At 40.2% G+C, this 21,602-nt stretch overlaps 1 protein-coding gene across 1 annotated transcript in view; it reads right to left on the bottom strand.

The window, feature by feature from the left end:
• The window catches only part of NBAS (NBAS subunit of NRZ tethering complex), a 676,063-nt gene that overhangs the window by 547,159 nt on the left and 107,302 nt on the right, over window positions 1-21,602 (bottom strand). The window contains exons 15-20 of the mRNA XM_063442147.1: window positions 13,131-13,382; window positions 12,725-12,850; window positions 4,691-4,842; window positions 2,751-2,888; window positions 1,352-1,430; window positions 697-801 (exon numbers count right to left, since the gene is read on the bottom strand). Coding sequence (XP_063298217.1) covers window positions 697-801; window positions 1,352-1,430; window positions 2,751-2,888; window positions 4,691-4,842; window positions 12,725-12,850; window positions 13,131-13,382 — 852 coding nt within the window. The remainder of the gene's footprint in view (window positions 1-696; window positions 802-1,351; window positions 1,431-2,750; window positions 2,889-4,690; window positions 4,843-12,724; window positions 12,851-13,130; window positions 13,383-21,602) is intronic.

The raw sequence follows: 21,602 nt of genomic DNA, 5'->3' as shown, positions 1-21,602 counted from the left end.
ATTGGGACCACTTCTAATGGGGCAACTTTGTATGTACGAGCAAGGACACATTTAAGTATACAGTAGCTGTTTTGCCAGATGGCACATAAATAAAGAAGAGTTCAAGGAAGGCTTGTATGCATTTCGTCTCAGCCCCTTCTATTTTATGTCTTTGCTGGAAGCTTTTAGGCAATATATAGTTACGATGGCCATTTATATTACCTTAATAATCAGGGTGCATGTGTTATAATTATGTCAACATATGGTTCCTTGCAATGAATGATCATTAATGTACACAACGCTCTATCCATGTAAATCCATAATTGTATAAACATCAATCTGTACTTGTGCCGCTAAGTTTGCAAACGTTTCCTTAAGTAACAGAGTATGAAATGCTGCTAAATTATTGTATACGGCCCCTCAATTGATAGCGGAATTTAGAAAATAAAAGAGAGCGAGAATCAAAACAATGGCAGATGGGAAACAACATTTGTCACCGTGCCCAGCATTAAGATACTTTCTATCTAGTTAGCAGGGATTACTTAATTGTGAATTAGCATTGACAGTATCATCTTGCCGCACATAGTTCAGAGCACACTGGATATTAGCGAGGAGTTAACTAACTGCATCAGATTATAAATGATAATAGAGGGGAAAGGCTCCCCACTTGAAGAGGAATTAATTTGAGTCTTTATTGTTCTGACTTTGTAACATTACCCGAGCATATGTTCTCGCTGACAGCACAATATTTTGGTTTCTAAACTTCTTGAAGAATTCGGCATCATATCTCTCTTCGGCGGCGTGAGGTCCCCCAAGGATTTCCTTTAGGACAAAGAAACAGATGTCTTAAGATTCCTTCAAAATATGGTAATTGCACAGATTACGAATGGATGATTTAAATCCATTTATCAGCAGCTCGCCAGACATGGCATATTAACACCCTGACTGCTGGGGAGGGATTAAATACATGCTGAAGGGAGCAGCGACATACAGTGCTCGGACAGTTAAATCTACAATCAAATTGTTTTTGCAATAATGACTTGTTACTGTTGTCGGGAAAATTAGAATGTTGGGGAAAAGTAAAAAAGAAAGAAAGCATTGGCATACTACTCAGTAAATTGTCTATTGAAACATTATTCATTTATCGCTTTCTTTACTTATTAACAAAACATATAGGTTTTTTTTTCATTCAAACTATATGCCACAATCAGAAAAAAAAGTCATGAATTTGAGTATGGGAAACCGGCTCATCATCAGTCATCACTAGCAGGTCAGATCAGGAGAGTTTCTAGGTATAGCAACGTTTTGTTAGAAAACACAAAGAATACAAATTGAAGAGGTTTAATACTAGGAAATTCATTAGTCTACTCACCTCATACGTTGACAATCGATCAAGATATGTTAATAGCTTAAGTCTGCATCTGCATAACTCCTTTTGTTCTAGTGTTAAGCTGTGTAATAAAAAGGAGATGTTAAAGTAGCACTTTCAGGTGGATGTGGAGGAGCAACATAGGTAGGATTAATCTTTTATCATTGTAATAATTATAATTAGTGATCATCTTTCCTCTCTGTGTGGGTGCCCTAAGTATCACCTATTGTCTCCCCCCAGGCCCCACCCATGAGCGGCGGGTGGGGGCCCTATGAAAAGGGGGGGGACCTATTGTCTCCCCCCCCCCCTGTCCCGGCCCTGTGCTAGATCCCCCTTTATTTGATTCGGGGAGTGGGGGGCTTTTTTTTTTTTTTTTTAAGTGAGCAGCCACTGGATGCTTACTGTTTAGTAGATATGCCCCTACTCACTGGATAGCGAGTAGGGGCAGTCAGAAGATTTTAATCTCCCTTATGATAATATGGGGCTCATATTGACCCTCAAAGAATGACAGGGGAGTATGGGGGGAATTAGGACGATGTGGGGAGCACTGCTCCCTGGTGCTTTATTTTCACATATTACAAGGAGGGAGCCGCAAGCCAGTGGCTCCCTCCTTGTAATAAACCAAATGAATGAACGAAGAGGTTTTTGTTCATTCATTTGAAATTTGTAATCATTTACCCGTCTGACGAATGAATGGATGAAATTCCTGTCCGAATACCTAAGTGTTTAACTGGGCATGTGCAGGACTTTCACAGCGCTATCTAGTGTGGGCAGATGACGTGTCCTACAGGGCCTTCATCTGCCCACACTAAGTTGGCAGCGCCCAGGACCTAGGTCCGGTCACAAAATAATGTTTTTTTAAAAAGGCATTATGGGGGACCTAGGGGCATTTGGGGGTAACAGGTGGGGCAATTAGATGTAGTGTAGTCGGGAGGGGGGCTAAATAAAAATAGATGCGCCATGACAGTGCCGCTTTAAACACAGCAAAGAAGGACATGATCCCAGATCTGGCCACCAGCCCGGGACTCAAACATTCTCTGCATTCCTGGGTGGGTGACCCTAGGCCCTATTAAAGTATTAGGGGTATCGCAAATGGCCCCCAGGTAAGTAATTTGACACTGATGCTCTAAAGCCTTCCATAGCATTGGTAAAACATTTATCAGAGGAAAAGTAATTAGTCTGTAAGATACATTTGTCTAGAGAGGATTTCAGAATCACATGTCTGATTCCTAGCAAGGTCAGCTTAGCCTTTCTTAACACAGTGGTTAAATGAGTATTATTCAGATAGAAAATTCTAACATCTAGCACTCTAGATGTACTTTGAAACTACCAAGAAGCAAAATTTACTTTTCCTAAATAATCATGGTTATTATTATCACTTATTCAAATCCTGTTTTCTCACTTCTGAAAAGCGACCAACTTCAGAAGATCTCTGCGTTTTTGGGCCTCTCTCTCTTGTCTCGTTTCTGCTTCTTCCTCTGGTGTCAAAAACTCCTCATATGGAATTTCATCAATATCCACATCTCCAGGTAAAATGAATCTGTCACACAAGATATAACCAGTAAGAGCTTATACACCGTTATTATGCAGCGTTATTACACCTTTTAGGGGCATGTCCAGACCACCAGGAGTTGCTCATAAAATCTGCATGCCTAAATGGATACACACGTGACGTGCTAAACAAGGATGGTTCACAGATGCAGACCTGTCAGGCACTGATTCATTGCTGTCTGTACATAAAATTCACAGGTTTTTTTTTTTTTTTTTTTATAAACACTTCTGCTTCCTTTAACAAAACATTGGAAAATAACTAATAGTGTATAAAAATGTGTAAAACATTCTAAATAACGGTGGTGAAACAGCACAAAAATATAAACAAAATATAAACCTCATTATTTTGGGTAATTAAGAAATTGCTCATGGTTATCACAATGAAAGCACATATTATGTTTATATGTATACAAACATATATACACAGACATATTGGGTAGGAGCTTATTTTGCCCCTGAACAGTTTATGGCACAGACTCAACAAGTTGTTTGAATAATTCCTTAGAGATTCCTTGCAATGCGCTGGTTTTTGTTGGAACATATAAAAATACAAACAATATAAATACCGTATTTATAAATTCACAATCGCACAGTGCCATTTTTACTGCCCAGCTCCTCTTCTAGCATATCGGTAAAGAGGGGCACCTACCGAACTTGGGCAGGCTGTGACGTGTGTACCAGTGATACAACAAGGTTAAAGGAATCCTAACATAAAACACATAGTATAAAAGAAAATAAATACACCTAAAGCAGTGGGTTCATAAAGACATTCATAAGCTACATAAATGAAAAAATCTCAGGCACTCACTGTGATAAGTTCAAGGCAGTTTTTATTGGATCTGCAACGTTTTGACCTGTACCTAGGTCATTATCAAGTTTTATAAGCTAGTCGGCCCTTCAGTCCAACGATTAATAATTATGTATCTAAATATGCACACACATTAACTATACAGGTATATACATAACATATCGGTATAATTTCTCTTTTGTGATTTATCTTAACATTAGTAATAATATTTAATTTATGCTGATGAGGCCTTTGACTCCTGTATTGTATTTTGTTATGTGCACTGAATGGCAAGCCACACAAATCTATCCAAATTATTTATAGCACCTCCCTGGCAAAAAAAGGTGCTTTAATAAATATATCATCAGCACGAAAAAATATTAGAGTCATAGCCTTTCAACAGAAATAACACTTAACTTTCTCACCTGGACACGGCTATTTCAGATAAAGTACAGCAACATCGATAATAAAACCCACATATAAAGTGGTTGTTGTGAAGTTGTTGCAGCGCAGATCATAACGGGGAAATGCCCGCTGTAATAATAACGTGCGGCTTCGAATCGGAAAGCTCAAGAGACAGTATATTTTTACACAACATTTTACCGATGTGTGCTAATTACCATAACAATTAGATAGCAAAAGGATAATTACAATAGGAAAGATTGAAGATTGGTAAATTAATTTATGCATGCATTAACATGTTAAGGAATAAGGCACTTCACTGTGCTGTCTTGCTCTCTAGATCATTAATCAGTAGATAGGATTTCACAAGTGAACTGTCTGCAACTGTGTAGGAATATGCTAATCTACGAGAGAAGCTGCAAGCCCCAGGTTTGTGCTTTTACTCCTGAGATTTGTCAAAAATTGTACTCGAAATGCATGTGGAGCACCTGAAATAAAACATGATGAATAGTTTGGGATATGAAGTCACCAAGAAGATGTAAAGCGCAGAAAATGACAGCTCGAAGTCTATTGTGTATAGGTGATGTGAAATCTTGACCAACCTTCCACCATCTTCACCGTTCCCAATGGCCACGAGAGCCTCGAGGTCTGTGCCTTTCAATCCGAACATTAGCAGCTCTTTAGCAGCATCAACATTCTCTGGAACTCGTTCTAAACACTCATGTAGGACCCAGGATCGCTTTTTAATCTTGCTCTGTATAAAATAAAAAAGAAACTCTTTTATTAAAAAGTCTCTGGCTTTGGAGTCTCTAGCATTGCTACGGTAGAATATTGTATAATGGGGCTAGATATACATGCAACATATGACATTTATCTTAAAAGCACAGTATAGTACCCTAAAACAATAAACATGAATCAACTTCATGGTCTACTAAAATAATTTTTTTGGGGGGCGGAGTTTGACCAGCAAACTTATTAGTCGCATTATACAGGGGCTCCCGCTTAAGCTGCTAATAACCGGGAAAAAAATCAGTGGAAAACAGGGATCGACGCCACAAGGTGCTACCCAAACTGGGGATGCCCTGGTGAACAGCTCGATACCCTTACCAAGCGATTTCGACACTGGAAGCCTGAGGAGGATTCCCACGGCCGATGGAGCTGGGGAAAGACGGCCGCTCTTCTCACAGTCGAACTACCACTGGCTGCAAGTACCTGCATGATCTCCTACAGAAGGCCGTACTGCACTCTACCTCTCGGTGGGTGTGGGATATTGAAGAAGGTGCGGAGGGACTCTCTGGGACTCATGGTCATTATTTTATCTCCTCTTGTTTATTTATTTTTTTCACATCAGCAGAATTGTTTTTTTTTTACATCCCAGACAACTATTTCTTTTTAATTATTTTAATTTATCTTTTTGATCCTGCTGGTTCACACACACCTTCTGCCCTCACATTAGAGTATGCACAGCTACTATAATGGGGTGCTCCCTAAGAGAATAACACTGAAATTTCAGGTCTTGTTTATATACAAAGTGGCACATTGGAAATGTCCCCCTTAGGCTACGTTTGCTTTCTTATGCTCCATAATGTCAGTACGGTTAACCTGACTTGTCTATACATCTACCTTACCATGCGACTGACATGTTAGCCATCTTGTTATCATTATTACTTAATCTTACTCAGTCTTATTCCATGAAACGTTTAATTATCTACCATTAATTACCTTCCTTGTCTCTCATGCCTGGAGGGCTTTAATTGTTTATGAGAATATCTCTTGCAATATGATCAGACATGTATACCTAGCCTGATATACTAGGCTTCACTCTCTCACCTCTAATGTCTAGATATTATTCCTAGTTATATTTGAGACCTAGTAGACTATCTCCTGGTCACGTCAGCCCTTCATTATGTGATCGTATCCTTAAAAAATGTGCCAATGTTTCTGACACCATGCCAATCTTTATTATATATGTTTTTGAATTGCTTGCTATTACTGATGTGGTATTGCAAGCTTGCCTGTTATCACGTGCACTAGAAAAAATAAAGAATTTAAATATATATTTATACATATATTTGTGGTCGGGGCAATATAGCCGTGATGGTTAGATAACACATAATTAGCAATACACATCATAGTCAATAGCACCAGTCAGTTGTGGTGTGCCGGAACCGACAATCCAGTAGGCCTTTAATAAAGTGGGCCCACCTTAGAGGGTAATGTGAATAAAGGGAGTGGTGGGAGGGGTAACTTGCCCGACCAACCATAGTGAAGTGGGAGAGGATTGGATGCCCTTATAAAGGGGAACCAAGCCCCTCCAACAACTACAGGCCCAGCCTTAAATTTGTGGTCGGGGCAATATTGCCGTAATGGTAAGATAACACATAATTAGCAATACACATCTTAGTCAAAAGCAACAGTCGGTTGTGGAGTGCTGGAACCGACAATGCAGTAGGCATGTAATAAAGAGGGCAAAAAGATGTGTACCATACAAAATATATATATATTCTACAATACCTCAATATTACTTGGGTAATTAACCCAAGTTATTATTCATTATGAATGAAATAAGCTGAATTTGCGTTACTAGTAAACTTTGCCATATCCGAAAAGTTGAACAAACAAACTTACGGTTTTGTCGCAAAAACAACAGTTATAGTAGCCAAGGCTGGGCTTGACGTAGACAGTGCCCTCTGAGCTTCTAGTGAGACGGCTGTTCACTAGAGTGAGGCAAACAAATACTTGTGTGGGCCACACTAGTCCAAGACCAGCTTGTTTGGAGTTTAGGCAGTTTGTGTTGATGACCTTTGAACTGGACGTAGATGGTTCTGTACTGAACCAGACAGTCTCATCAGCCTGCAACTCGCCAGACCAACCATAGTGAAGTGGGAGAGGGTTGGATGCCCTTATAAAGGGGAACCAAGCCCCTCCCACAACTACAGGCCCAGCCTTAATTTTATATATATATATATATTGCAGGCTTTCAACTGTACCATCGGCTATACCAAGATAATACATTGATTCCCTTTGTTTTACTCGCAGACCTCCAAGATAGCACCTTTGCACACCATTCCTTGATTCAAAAATGGTATGACTTCAAATTTACCAGTTGCATTCAAATAGAATTTCCAACCTGCACCAACACAGGTTGGTTGCATTCTCGGTCTGACGTACCCTAAAGTATACCTGAGAGGGAGGTTGGAGAAATACTCAAACCGGAGTAACTTACAAGAGCAATCCTACAAAACTCTTCCAAGATAGTACGCCATCTCTGTACCATTATACCACATGCATAAAAAGGACTTTGTGGAGTTCCAAGATAAATTATTTTCGCATATGGTGGAGGTGCAGCAACTATGAAGTATCCTGTCAATTTATTATTTTTTTTACTATGCCCATGCCACTAGAGCTATGGATTTTACTGTAAACCTCAAAAAAAAAAATATTCTCCTGAGTATACTCTGTCCAAATTGGTGCTAACAGTATGGAGGACACTTGCTTTGCACTGGCTGCAGGATGCACGCTGGTTTTCCCTGGGTACGTGCAAAATACTGGAATAATAACAGAAAACATGTCTTTGTGGACCACAGAACACCAAACGAACCTCACCTTTCAAAAGGTAACTGCTTCAGTAAAGCATTTGCATTTGTTATTGGTTTTCACTTAAATGGACATCCTATTCACTAAAACAAATTTAGCTAAATAATTTTTGGTTTATAGATCATGCCCCTGCAGTCTCACTGCTCAATTCATGGCCATTTAGGAGTTAAATCACTTTGCCAATCACTTTGCCCTAGGCACACCTCCCTGCACGTAACTTGCACAGCCTTCCAAAGCACTTCCTGTAAAGAGTCATCTAATGTTTACACTTCCTTTATTGCCTATTCTGTTTAATATAGAATGTATCCTGCTCTCTTAATAGCCTGTTAGACCCTGCAGGGGCTTCCTGTGTGTAAGTAGTTAAACAGTTATTTGGAAGAGCAGAGGATAAACATTTTAAAGTTAGTTAGATCTGATTGACAATTAAACCACTTTGTTTTCATTCAGTATGTGTCAGTCACAGGGGAGGTGTGACCAGGGATGCATAAACAGAAACAAAAGTGATTTCACTCCTAAATGGCAGTGACTTGAGCAGCAAAACTTCAGAGGCATGATCTGTACACAAAAACGGCTTCATTAAGCGAAACTTGTTTTGGTTACTACACTGTCCCTTTAATATACCTAACCTTAAGACAAATGATGCCATGTAGACCTTCTCCTTCCTTCCTACTCACCCCTTTATTTGATTTTGGTTTACTTTTCCTTTATATCCTACGCAATACCATCCTTTAAATAAAAATCTTCTATTCAGATTTGAACCCATACAGGGTTCTTCTCCAATTTGTTTGCATTTAAAAACGAAACAATTATTTTGACTTTTACTTCATTATCTTTGCAGTGAAGCAGGTTTTGGGCTGTGCTATGCAACGATACAAAAAAAAACATAAAATAATTTATTGTAACATGAATATATCTGTTTCTATTATCAGTCAAGTTCCAGAAGTGACCAAAATGAATGACTTGCTCGAACACTTTATACAAGTTGCTGTTTCCATGGTAACCTGGTTGTTTTGAAGTTTGCTACTTGATGAAGCAAATCACTTCGACAGTACATTGAGAGATTTGGCAAACCTATTATTTTTCCTAAGTTCCTTTGTATAAACCAATTACACTTTCATCATTAGCCCACAATAAACAGACGGAGCATTGTTAAAGTAAAATGAACAGACAGTTGTGTTCAATTTTGGGCAAACGAGCAGGGGAGGGGAATAAAAAGAAAAGATTTGTGTGGTTTTGTTAAACAGAGAATCACAAGTTACAAATCAAAAGATTCAGCAAAGTCATATTGTACATGAGGTGTAGTGAGGAAGCTCGGTATGTTATGTCATCTTCTATACTTTGCTCCCCAATTACAAAAGGATTCTGCAATGAATAGTTAATTGGTGTGACCTATCAAAAGGAGTAACAGAAGTATAAACAAAGAGCTTTAAAACGTTCCGTATAAATCAATAATTGATAACATGAAGAAATCCCTTGATAACATCCCTTGATAACATGATGAAATGTGCTCATTGTCGAGTTCTACTGTTTTCAATGGGTTTCTCGTAAGTACATGGTTTTACGTCAACGTTGTTGATGTCATCTTCTGTACATTACATTAAACTAATCAGCAACATATTTCACAGAAAATAGTCACATGTTCCGTATAAATCAATAATCTGACTCTAGCTTTATTTCATTAGGAACAAATATACTGTATTAACAATAATATAAAAATATATTTTTAAAGGGGGAAGGGGGGAGACAGATGTTAGGTGGTTTGGGAAAGTAAAGTGAGTAACAGATTAGTTCTATGCAAACTTAACGAATAGTGAAGTTCATTACCAAGGTCATCATATGTGATATAATTTCTTCAGTTTTCCATTTGCTTAAGACATTTCTTTAAAGATTTTTCTGGTGGAGAGTATTTCGAGTACTGCTTGAAAACATGGGTGGTGCAGTTATCAGCATTTAGTCCACATTGAGGGTCTGCCTGATCACGTGTTTTTGGCCCCCTTGGACAGCGACGGACAAACGAGGTAAACAAATATATGCCTATAAAAAGTATATGATAGCCTGATAAACAATTGTTTTTTTGAGTTTGAGACCAGAATTCTGCCATTTTGGAACAGAATAAGTGGTAATGAGAGCCCTGCTAAAACAAGCTTACAATCTAAAGGAAGTTGGGTACAGAAATAAGTAAAGGAGTCAATTTTGTCCCAGTTAATTATATGCTCCATGTATAAAGTCTGTAAATGGTATGTGACAACATGGGGAATGTGTCAGAGGAGAAAAGTTAATCAGTTAATTTACATGCCTTCCTAGAAAGGTGCTTTTTTTTTTTTTAAAGATCCCTTAGACAATTGGACAATTCATTGGAGAGTCAAGGAGACCCAAATAAAGTGTGAAATGGAATTCACTAGAAATGGTGCAGCCATACATTATGGCAGAGCGGAATAGCAGAGATAAGACATGTATTATTATTAAGTAAGAGAAGTGCTTTATAGGGAAGAACTAGGATTTTGAATTGAATCCAGGGACAAGTAGGAAGCCAGTGTAAAGACTGGCAGAAAGGTGAAGTATGAGAGGAGTAGGAGGTTTAGTAATTCATTTTTTCATAATGGAGGCATCGGAGCTTGAGTAAGACCAATGAGGAGCACAATCCAGTAGTCAAGTGTACAAGTGTTTTGGATGGATCAGATGTTATGATGGGGCAAACACATACTATACTTTTTTGATATTGAAGTGGCAGGATTTGTAGATTGACAGGATGTGGGGAATAAAAAGAGAAGTCGTAATCAAAGAGGACAACTAGGCAGCAGGTCTGTGCTGTAGGTTTAATGGTAACGCTACTGATCTGAATAGTGATAGTCATGTAGGAGCCCTTGAGGGTGGAAAGACAAGACGTTCTGATTTCCAGAGACCGAGTTTCCCAACGCGTACAGCCTTCTATTCAGAGATGGATGAGAAACAACTGGTGATATGATTAAGAAGTGTGAGCGAGAGGTCAGAAGAAAAGATAGATCTGGATGTCGTTTGCATTGAAGTGGTATTGAAAAACAAAAGAGTTGATTAGGTCACCCAGTGAGTAATAGTAACATGAGAACAGAAGTGGGCTCTGAAAAGGCTTAGGCATTTTGAAGCGCCTTGGATCTGTCAATTTGTGTGCTAATGAGACGGACCATTGCAATTGTTTTTCTCATTGAAGCATAAATGGGAGTTTGAATTTGGTCAATCTAGAGGAAAATGAACAATAATAAACAGAAATGGGTATTCTATGTTTCCGAAAAGCTAACCATAATCTCCCTAATTTGTTAATATGGTCATTTGTTAATGGAGCAGAATCTTTGCCAACACAGAGATCATTCTTGATCTCATTGGTAATTTTCATAAGGTAAGCAAATAATTCTGAAATGAGGCAGACGAAAATGTTTGAAGAGTTGTAAATTGCATGATCCCTGCATCATCAAAATGTTGGCTAAGGTTCCGTAGTGATGTTTGAGAACGGACATATTTTCCACAACAGAGTTTCAAATAATGTGTTTTTAAAAGTAAAACATTTGTTAACTAGAATTATTTTTTCTATTTGACAACTGTATATATTAAAACCTGAATCTGTGATAATTCATTGGAATCATTTAATATAATCTGAATTCTGCATTTTAGCAATATGTGAACAGTAAATTCTGCTATTTCACAATTAATTATTGTGTATATGTGGGCCAAAGTATGAGCTAAACATAGAATTAAATGGTGGTTCTAGCATTTATTTGGCTCCTGACAGTCTGTTTATTTTTATTTTTTTTACAAGATTGCTGTTAATATACCATTAATTGCAGTTTATTGGCAGTCAGCATATTCACTTCCTATGAAAATTATTTTATTATTGTCTAGTAAACATTTATCTGATGAATAAAAAAAATTTAAGACCCATGTCCAAATAAAACCGGCCTGCTCAGTGCTGCACTATGATTTTCCAGGCAATCACTGCACTATGGAGGAAAACAATTATCAGGATATATGTTTTATCATTATATTAGAATAACTAGTCTTTATTTCTCTTTACACACAGGGTAACAGAAGAGAAGAAATATTTTTTACTACAAATTAAGTGCCTCCACACGGGATATCCTAGCCTTGTAAAGGAATATACTGTATAGGGGCACTGTTCAATTCTTCTTCCACCTGAGTATTTTCATTTGTTGAATTCAGTTTTCACACTCAAAACACATGGGAAACTCTATTTAACTCACCTCTCAAACACTTTGTTTTACTTATTGCAACATTTTTTTTTTACCTCATGTTCATGACACTTTCACAAGCTAACCAATGGCAAAGAAAGGCTAAGTGAGATTAGATCAAATGGGATGGGAGGGACTAGGATTCATAACACCACAGGGTTAACACTTGAAAGGTAGCAATCTGACACCTTCAAGTCTTAAACCGATCAAGTAAGGGAATCTAAAAAGTAACTGCGTGAAGAAAGAAGCAGAAGTAAATATAAAATAATCTTCCCTCTCCATCACTGTCATGTCTAGAATGATAACATCTAATTATCTACTAGGCAACTCTCATGACCGTTCGGGTACCAGCTGAGCAAGGCAATACAACGCATGCACGCTTGGGCACTTTAAACAACATATTAACAACAGCTCATCATCGTGGTGATGGGGGCAAAGAGTCTTGGGGCACAGCTTTCGGGTTTATGTCAAACGGTTTTGGAGTAAGTTGACAAAGATAAGGACTCTCTTGGCATCTGAAGTCCAGTCCCTCTGCTGCAGACACTCATTTACAATTTTAGGTAGCAATGATAAGCTGAGAGCGATGGGTGCTAATAGCACAGACAAGTTGTTTTCAGCTATGGACATTTAGGCTTGCAGCCCACGTAAAACAAATAAAACGTATGTACAACTACTAAACCTATGTAAGTGTTAGTTTGGGTGTGTGAACACTACATTAGTTGTGTCTGTCTAATGTTCTGATACAAATAACTGTTAAATAGTCTCTAGCACACTCAAAGGATTACATCTGCTCAATTTGGCATTGAAAACAGCCCTTACCAGATAGTCTTGTATGGTCGCTACATTGACTGCAGACTTCCTCCACTGTCTTTGATACACTAGGTCTGTGTCGAGCCCATACGCGTGGGCCAAAGACAATGCCTCTCCGTACTCTTCATTGTCAATCTGCAAGTAAACAAACAGAAATCAACTATTTATATCAAATTCACAAGTTAATAGAGGTCTAGAAACACAAGGTTGGATATAGAAAAAAAAAGTGTTTGTAGTTTTGTTTATCTTTAAGCTGAATTTTAAACTAGAATTTCAATTACAGTTCTAAGTATCAAGGAGACATAATGAAACTGAAGAAAAAAAAAATAATAATTAAAGAGTCCTAATGAAATTAAATAATCTTCCAGATTTGATTTGGTACTGGCCATGTATTTCTCCAAACAAACGGGCAAACCTTTCTCTGGTAGAGTTCCTCAGGGGTTGTAGAGCGCAAGCTCACAAGCCGATAGTTCTTGGTAATAGTACGAGGGCGTTTGCGTGGAGGAGCAAAACGTTCCATTTCGGTCACAAAATAAAGGGCTTGTTTTACGTATGCAAAGTATCGGGCTTTGGCTGACATCTCATCATCACAGTCTGAGTCATCTTCTCCATCTTCCTCAGTCCTGCTTTCCAGTCGAGAACGTTTTGGAGCAAGCTTCACCTCACACTGTTGTAAAATAAAACAAAATTAAGATCTACTGTTATTACTCAAAATCAGAATCAATAATGAGGTGATGAAGTTTAGCTTTGTCTTGTTCTGGAGGTTGAAGTTGTTCACCATTTGAACAACTAAACGATTAGGTGTTTGATCACAGAAATAGAGACCAATACCATCTTCCTACGCAATTACACAATAGATTTAGTGCTGTATTAAAACACGAGGTACTCCTGGAACAAATACTATAGACCTCTTCATCACCCTCAATAAAAGAAAAAGGAAAAAAAGCATTAATAAACACAGATATAATTAGTATGTTAGTGATGCACTGACAATTAATGGAGGTACCAGCATGTAATGAAAAATGTATAGACCTTGGGTGCTGTAAATGACTACAGGATCCATAATGGTAGTGGCAAACCAATCAACTGACTGCACTGAGACTAATACAGACACATCCAGAGCATCTAGACAAGTTAAGGTTAGCAATTTATAACCTAAGGAATCACCACTCACAATTTCATGTCCTCATTTACACTTTTAGCAAAAGTTACTCTCTGTAATGAGAACATTGAAAATGGATCACCACCACGTCCCCTGATGGTTCTCAGAGTATGTAGCAATTATTAACATGTGGGCTCCAACTTTGGAAATCATAAAAAATTTAATTAAAATAAAAATAACTTTGTAGCTATACCTCTACAAGTAATGTGCCTATCTAAATATATAAACACAATTCTAGTTATGTAAAACATGATTTAAAAGTTAAGCACAGTAAATGTTTATCAACCATGCAGTCACTGAGGACATGGAGGTCCAGGATGGGTGTCCATGGCATTCCTACCAGGGATGAATGTCCATTGGCTAAGGTTGAATTCCTACGTGCCAATCGCTAGAGGACATGTTCTAAAAAGTGAATAAAGAAATCTACCCAAATGAAACAATGCTCGGATTTGTTTGTTTTTTCTCATTCTCTATAAAGATCAGGTGTTCATCATCTCTTCTTCATTTCCTCTGTGTTCGGTCTATAAATCTGAATAGTAATTAATTACATAATTAGAACACAATGAAAACAGTCTGTGCTAGTTCTAAACTTTAATTTCATTTGTTTTGTGGAAAACCCAAACTTGCGTTTTTTTCATTTAATGCAAATATATAATTTGTGTTTTGGTTAGATTCATTTTAAAAAGGTATTGGATATGGGCAAATATGGACTAATTAACATTTTTGAGAACTGAATCATAGACCTCATACTTAGATAGACATCTATACACACACACACACACTCATACTTAGATAGACATCTATACACACACACACACACACACACACTCATACTTAGATAGACATCTATACACACACACACACACACACTCATACTTAGATAGACATCTATACACACACACACACACACACACACACACTCATACTTAGATAGACATCTATACACACACACACACACACACACACAAATAAATTGTCACATAATTCTGCAAACAAATGCATGCCTAGCATTCAAATGTGAGCTTGGAAAGGTTACCTTCTAAAAGCTATTTCCATTCAAAGACTAAAAATAGATATGGGAGAATAACCACACACAGATTGATAATTAAAGCAACTTGTAACTAACCCCTTACGTGGAACATTGCTTATCAAGCTTCTCAGCGGAGGAGATTATACGGGGGGAAATGTGGGAAAAAAACATTTTTTTGTAAAGTATTCATATAGAAGGAATGATTAATTGGCTAAATTACTCTGTGCATTCAGGCAAAAGATCATCAGAACCAGCCAGAGTCTACATTCCCCTGAATCAAAAACAATGTTACTCATACAATAATGTCACCAGTCCTCCATTTGGTCTTTGATTTTAGTATTGTTTTGTGTTTGTAATATGGAATGTTGCCAACAGTTATAGGATACTGTTATTTGGTAGACAGACAGATGTTACCATCACAAAACCATGCAAATGAATACCTGAGAAAACAGCTAAAGCTGGCATTTCTGCCGGTGGTAAGTGGCCTCAACAGGGTGCAAATAAACTGAAAAGAATCTTCAGTTGTGGGACAAGTAGATTGACAAATATGGGTAAAGTTTAAGGGAGACTGATTAAGGGCAGAACTATGCAGGTCCTAATACTCCAAGCTTCAATAAAGGAACAATCTGGGCACCATAACAACTTGATTAAGTTGTTATGGTGCCAGGGGTTAAACCATAAAGAAACAATTTATCTCCAAAGACTTCTGTTACGACGCTGGTCAGCTCTGACCCCTCCACATCCCCTGATAGGCTGAAGGCATCAGCTAACACTCTCAGCAGCTACCCAATCACAAAACGGTTTGAGAAACAAGCATTTGAAAACATTTTGCATATGTGGAGCCACTGAACCTTTGACTTTGCTCTGTTTTTGACCATTCTATTTCTGCCTTTTTACTTTAAGCCCGGCCACCTCTAAGGACTGGTAATATCTAGCCTAGGGTGTGCTATTCCTGACACTATGAGAAATTGTCTGTTGGGCAAGATATAAGCGGAGTATACAATTTTTATGACTTTTCTTTATAGGTTTCTTTTTTTTTTTTTTTTATTCTTTATTTTTGCATGTGCATAAAATTTACAGACAGGCATGCAGAGCCACGACAGCAGCTGCAGGCATATTCATGGCATAGCAATGAGTGGCATGTTGATACAGCACATTTTGTTTTTTAACATGAAACATCAAGTTTTGTTACATTCTAGACATGCATAATATATTTAGTGGGTTATCATTGAATTGTCAAGCTAGGTCCACAACATTACTGTCATATTATTAGGATTAGGTAGTCGCTTTGAAACAATAGTATTATGTGAGAAACAGACATGTTGTCAAACATTTATAACTAGCCAATAGCTTAGCCAAGACATTTATACAGAGAAGGTAAGGTAGAGTATTGCAAGATAAGGTAAGATACGAAAAGGTACCATACGAAAAGGTACCACCAGGCAGAGCACGGCACATTGGGCCATCAGAGTGGTAAATACCGCTATGTGTTTCAGGTATGGCTGAGGCATTACGAACGGTTATGTCCCTGTAGCAGTGAGTGCCGCCAGAGTGTCCCCTAGTGAGGCTGTCAGCGGTGAGTTCAGCGGTTTGTGCCTTCATTGATTTCTTGTGTGGGGAGGAAAGACCGCCGGCGTTACTTGCGTTGTCCATGCTGTTGAGATGGTTCCTCTTCATAGGCATGGGGTTATACCCCGCAGGCACCCAAAGTCCACTAGGTTCCGGCAGCCCGTCCCCGGTTATAGTATCCAAGGGTCGCTTTGGTCGTGTTACCCAGTCGTGGGGTGCGTATCGTTGTGTAGACCACAGCGTCCAAGTGTGGGTAGCTATGTAGCTGACCTGTTGTAAGGGGAGTGCTTTTGTGGTTTCGGCTACCTGGTTTGTAGGGTCTGCTTCCGTGCGACCTGTGGGGTGTTTGCATCACGTTCGGCCATTTTGTGGAGGCCGCGTGGCAGTTAGAGACTGTTGGCGCCAAGTCGCCCAGGATTGCCTTAAGGATCTTTGTCTGCCCAGTGGGGACCGGGATAACCCCCACCGGTCCAAAGGGGGGGGGGGGTGTAACGGGGCCGGGAGGACTCCAGTTGTGTTTTGTTCACCTTAGGCAGGATGGAGAGCGAGGCAGCGGCCGTCTGCTCCTCTCCCCTCCCGGGTAGGCCTCAGTCCCCAAGCCCCAGAGCATCTCACCAGGACCCAGATCCACCCGTTTTCAGGTGCTCTAGCTGCACCGGGACACTCCAGGAACTTGTGCCTTGGTTTTCAGGGTGTTTCAGGCTGATTTTAGTGGGTTTTTGCCCTATAATAGCTGAATTCCCCAGGAGCCGTGGTGAGTTGCAGCCTGCTAGCATGGCCGCCCGGCCCCGCCCCTCTTTATAGGTTTCTGAGAAAGTCATTCTGTAAGTTTATTGTGAAAATTGAGGATTTACCCAAGTGTGTACAACAGTTTGTTCTGCTGTGTTATTTATGTGCTAACTGTATTCACTCCAATCAATCAACATAATAATTATGGAATTTTCATGTGCTGATTATTGAAATTTTCCCCTCCTTCCAATTCTTCACAAGCTCGATATAAGAAAATACTGAAAAAATGGTCCTGTATATTTGAAAGCTGGGAAAACGAACACTGACATCATAGGTAAAGCTGGTATAGGGTCTACACACACTTAAATAGATGGATGTTGATACGTGGTATCTCACACACCAGGGTGGCAATATATCCCTTTCAAAAGCTATTGCTAAGGCACACAGAGACCATCCAAATTCAGACTTTAATTGGACAATGGAGTAAGCAATGTTTTGCCGCAAATTTCTCAAACTTGAGAAAGGCTTTAACTTAGAATCAAATTGTTACCAAATACATTGTCCAATCAAAAGTCTGCATTTTGATGATCATTGTTTGCGCTCTGCCTTATTTTTCTTTATTTTTTTTTGTTCAACAGATAACGTTTGTGAGTGTGTGTGTTTGTCGGGGTGGCGGAGGAGCTACATTTAGAGTTGTACAGCAGTAGAAAGAAGCAGCAAATGGTAAATAGAAATGTAATGGGTCGTTTTATGATATACGTAGAGCCAGCAAGGCACAGCCAAAACATCACTCCCCTCATTTGAACAGAACAAGAGTGGTTTAGACCAGGTGTGCTATTAGACCCAAGGTTTTAAATGTAAACAAGAAAAGTTTGAACAAGGAATCTAAAGAATATATATATTTGACATAAATAACAAGACCAAGATTGGTCTCAATAACTCAAGACTACATTATTATTATGTTATTATTTACATAGTGCCAACAAATTCCTCAGTGCTTTACAGTGGGTGGACGAACAAACATGTATTTGTAACCAGATAAGTTGGACGCACAGGAGCAGAGGAGTTGAGGGCCGTGCTCGATGAGCTTACATGCTAGAGGGAGTGGAGTAAATTGACACAAAAGGTAAGGATATATGACTGTTCCATCCCTATTCCTCAGGCCTCACTTCACAATCAGCTCAGTGAAGACTGCATTTACCATCCTGCAGAAACACCCATCACTCTCAGGTACTGACTGAAGCTTGGAAGATACCCCACCCCCGTATTACTGGATTGCTACAATATTATCATGTGTTACTATAGAGTTGTTACAATTTATACCTGTAGTTTGCCACTGTAATGTTATGTGCATGCAGTGTGTACCACAGTGGTGTATCTTGGTTTTGTGCTGCCCTAGGCAGGACAAAACTCAGACACCCCCCCCCCCCGCGCGCCACCCCCACCCAACCCTTCCCCCCTGCCCCGCCTTCTAAATACACACATATTCACTGACAGATACGCATACACTAGCTAACAGACAAACACAGTCAGACACACACAGTCGGACACACACACTAACAAACACACACAGTCGGGGACACACACTAACAGACACACACACTAACAGACACACACAGTGAGACACACACACTAACAAACACACACAGTCGGACACACACACTAACAAACACACACAGTCGGACACACACACTAACAGACACACACACAGTGAGACACACACACTAACAAACACACACAGTCGGACACACACACACTAACAAACACACACAGTCGGACACACACACTAACAAACACACACAGTCGGACACACACACTAACAGACACACACAGTGAGACACACACACTAACAGACACACACAGTGAGACACACACACACTAACAGACACACACAGTCGGACACACACTAACAAACACACACAGTCGGACACACACTAACAAACACACACAGTCGGACACACACTAACAAACACACACAGTCGGACACACACACACTAACAGACACACACTGTCGGACACACACACACTAACAGACACACACACTAACAGACACACACTGTCGGACACACAGTCAGACACACACACTAATAGACACACACACACACACTAACACACACAGTCACAGACACACACTGACACACACACACACACACTAACAGACACACACTAACAGACACACACAGTCAGAAACACACACACACACTCACATTAACACTTTTTTTTTTATTTACTCCCCCCCCCCCCAGCCTCCTTACCTTTGGGAATGCTGGGGGTGGGGGGGGTCTCCCATTCCCTGGTGGTCCAGTGGCTGCAGGGCGGCACTGGCGGGCAGGCTGGGCGGCCGGCGAGGGAGCTCTTCCCCTGAGCTCTCTGCTCAGCTCCCTCGCGCGCCGCCCGCAGAGTGAGGCTGGGAGGCGGAGCCGGAATATGACGTCATATTCCGGCTCCCAGTCTCACTCTGCGGGCGGCGCGCGAGGGAGCTGAGCAGAGAGCTCAGGGGAAGAGCTCCCTCGCCGGCCGCCCGCCCGCCCGCCCAGCAACCAGCCCAGCATGTCTGTTAGCCGCAAGGCTAACAAGACATTTGCCTTGGGCATTTGGGGGCGGCGTTTTTTGCCGCCCCCTGGAAAATGCCGCCCAAGGCAAATGCCTTGTTTGCCTCGCGGCTAATACGCCCCTGGTGTACCACTGTCATTTAATGATTCTGACCAATATTTCATGTAGACAGTTATTAATATTTTGGGTGATAGAATTTGGTTGCTAAACTTTTCAATAGTTTATAACACATGCCTACTCTGCACCCCTCCACACCCCTCCCCACACCCCACACCCCACACCCCACACCCCCCCCACACTCTCCTTTTCCCCTCCCCAGTCGTAAATACCTTCATATGACTGTTCCATCCCTATTCCTCAGGCCTCACTTCACAATCAGCTCAGTGAAGACTGCATTTTTTTCTCCCCACTTCCCACCCACCCTCCTCTCCTCCCGCCCACCCAGGCTCCCCTTAAAGATATAGCATGCTCCTCCAGCTGTTTGAGATTCTCACCCAATTACCTCTTCATTCCCCTAACATCTTACCAATAGCTTCTCTCTGTTAACTCTTTCAGCCATCACCTCCAAACTTCCCCTGCTACCTCTTGTCTCAAATCCCCATGGTTTCCTTTAGATTGTAAGCTCACGGGCCATCTAGCCAAGCACTTTGTATAAAAGAGCTCCAATGGCTAGATATCAGCTTACGGGCAGGGCTCTCTTACCTCTTGTATTTGTATGTGTATATTGTACGTTTCTCAACTAATTGTACAGCGCTGCGGAATCTGTGTGCGCTTTATAAATAGCAATAATAAATAAATAAATAAATAAAATAAGGATAGTATTAGACTAATGACAGTTGCAAGAGAGAAATCAGTCAGGAGCTTTTAGCAGTTTAATTGATACACTTTTATGAAGAAGTGGGTTTTTAATGATTTTTTTGAAGAAGTGGAGACAGGGTGAGAATCTAACGGAGGAGTTAAGTGAGTTCCACAGGAATGGTGCAGCCCTCGAGAAGTCTTGAAGGCGAGCATCAGAGGTGGGAGTACGGACAGAAGATATATGTAAGTCTTTAGCAGCGCGTAAGGGCCTAGATGGGACATACTTGTGTATTAGGAAGGATACATAGGTGGATCTCAATGTAAAAATGGCTGCATTTCAATGGAAAAGGAAGACAAAAACTGGTTACCAAAGTGATGCACCTGATAGATGATGGTGAGTTACGACAATTTTCCGATCTCCAACAAACCTATCTGCTGCCTAACAGGGAGCTATTTACATACCTACGCATAAAACATATCCTGGGGAGCACTGCATTGAGAACAAGGGACACTCAAACAATATGGTATTTGATACACTGTGTCTGGGTCGCCCGGACTCTTACTAAGCCACTATGCAACTGACGATTATTAGAGATGGACAGGCCCGACAAACTGGGCTACATGGTTCAATGGGAGGGGGAGCTTGGTTATAGCATTGAACCGGACAGATGGCTTGCAGCAATGCAGCAGGTGAAAAAAGCTACACACTGTTTAGATCACATAGAGGCAGCTAATAAATTGTGGATGAGATGGTACCTCACCCCCCCCAGAGATTAGCCCATATGCACCCAGGCACTCAGCAAACTTGCTGGCGATGCTGCCAACACATAGGTTCCCTGAGCCATATTTTCTGGCAATGCCTGGAACTAACTGCCTTCTGGCAACAGATTCAACTACTCGGAGAAAAGAGCATAGGGAAACCGGACTGCAAAATCGAAACTGGAGAGCTACCTACTCCATATCCTACCCAAAACACTCTCAAAATATGAAGCGGCACTGACCATCCACAACACACGAGCAGCAAAAAAACTGTATAGCCACCCCGT

The sequence above is a fragment of the Pelobates fuscus genome, chromosome 2 (assembly GCF_036172605.1).
Source record: "Pelobates fuscus isolate aPelFus1 chromosome 2, aPelFus1.pri, whole genome shotgun sequence".
NCBI lineage: Eukaryota > Metazoa > Chordata > Amphibia > Anura > Pelobatidae > Pelobates > Pelobates fuscus.
This window is presented reverse-complemented; position numbering and strand designations above follow the sequence as displayed.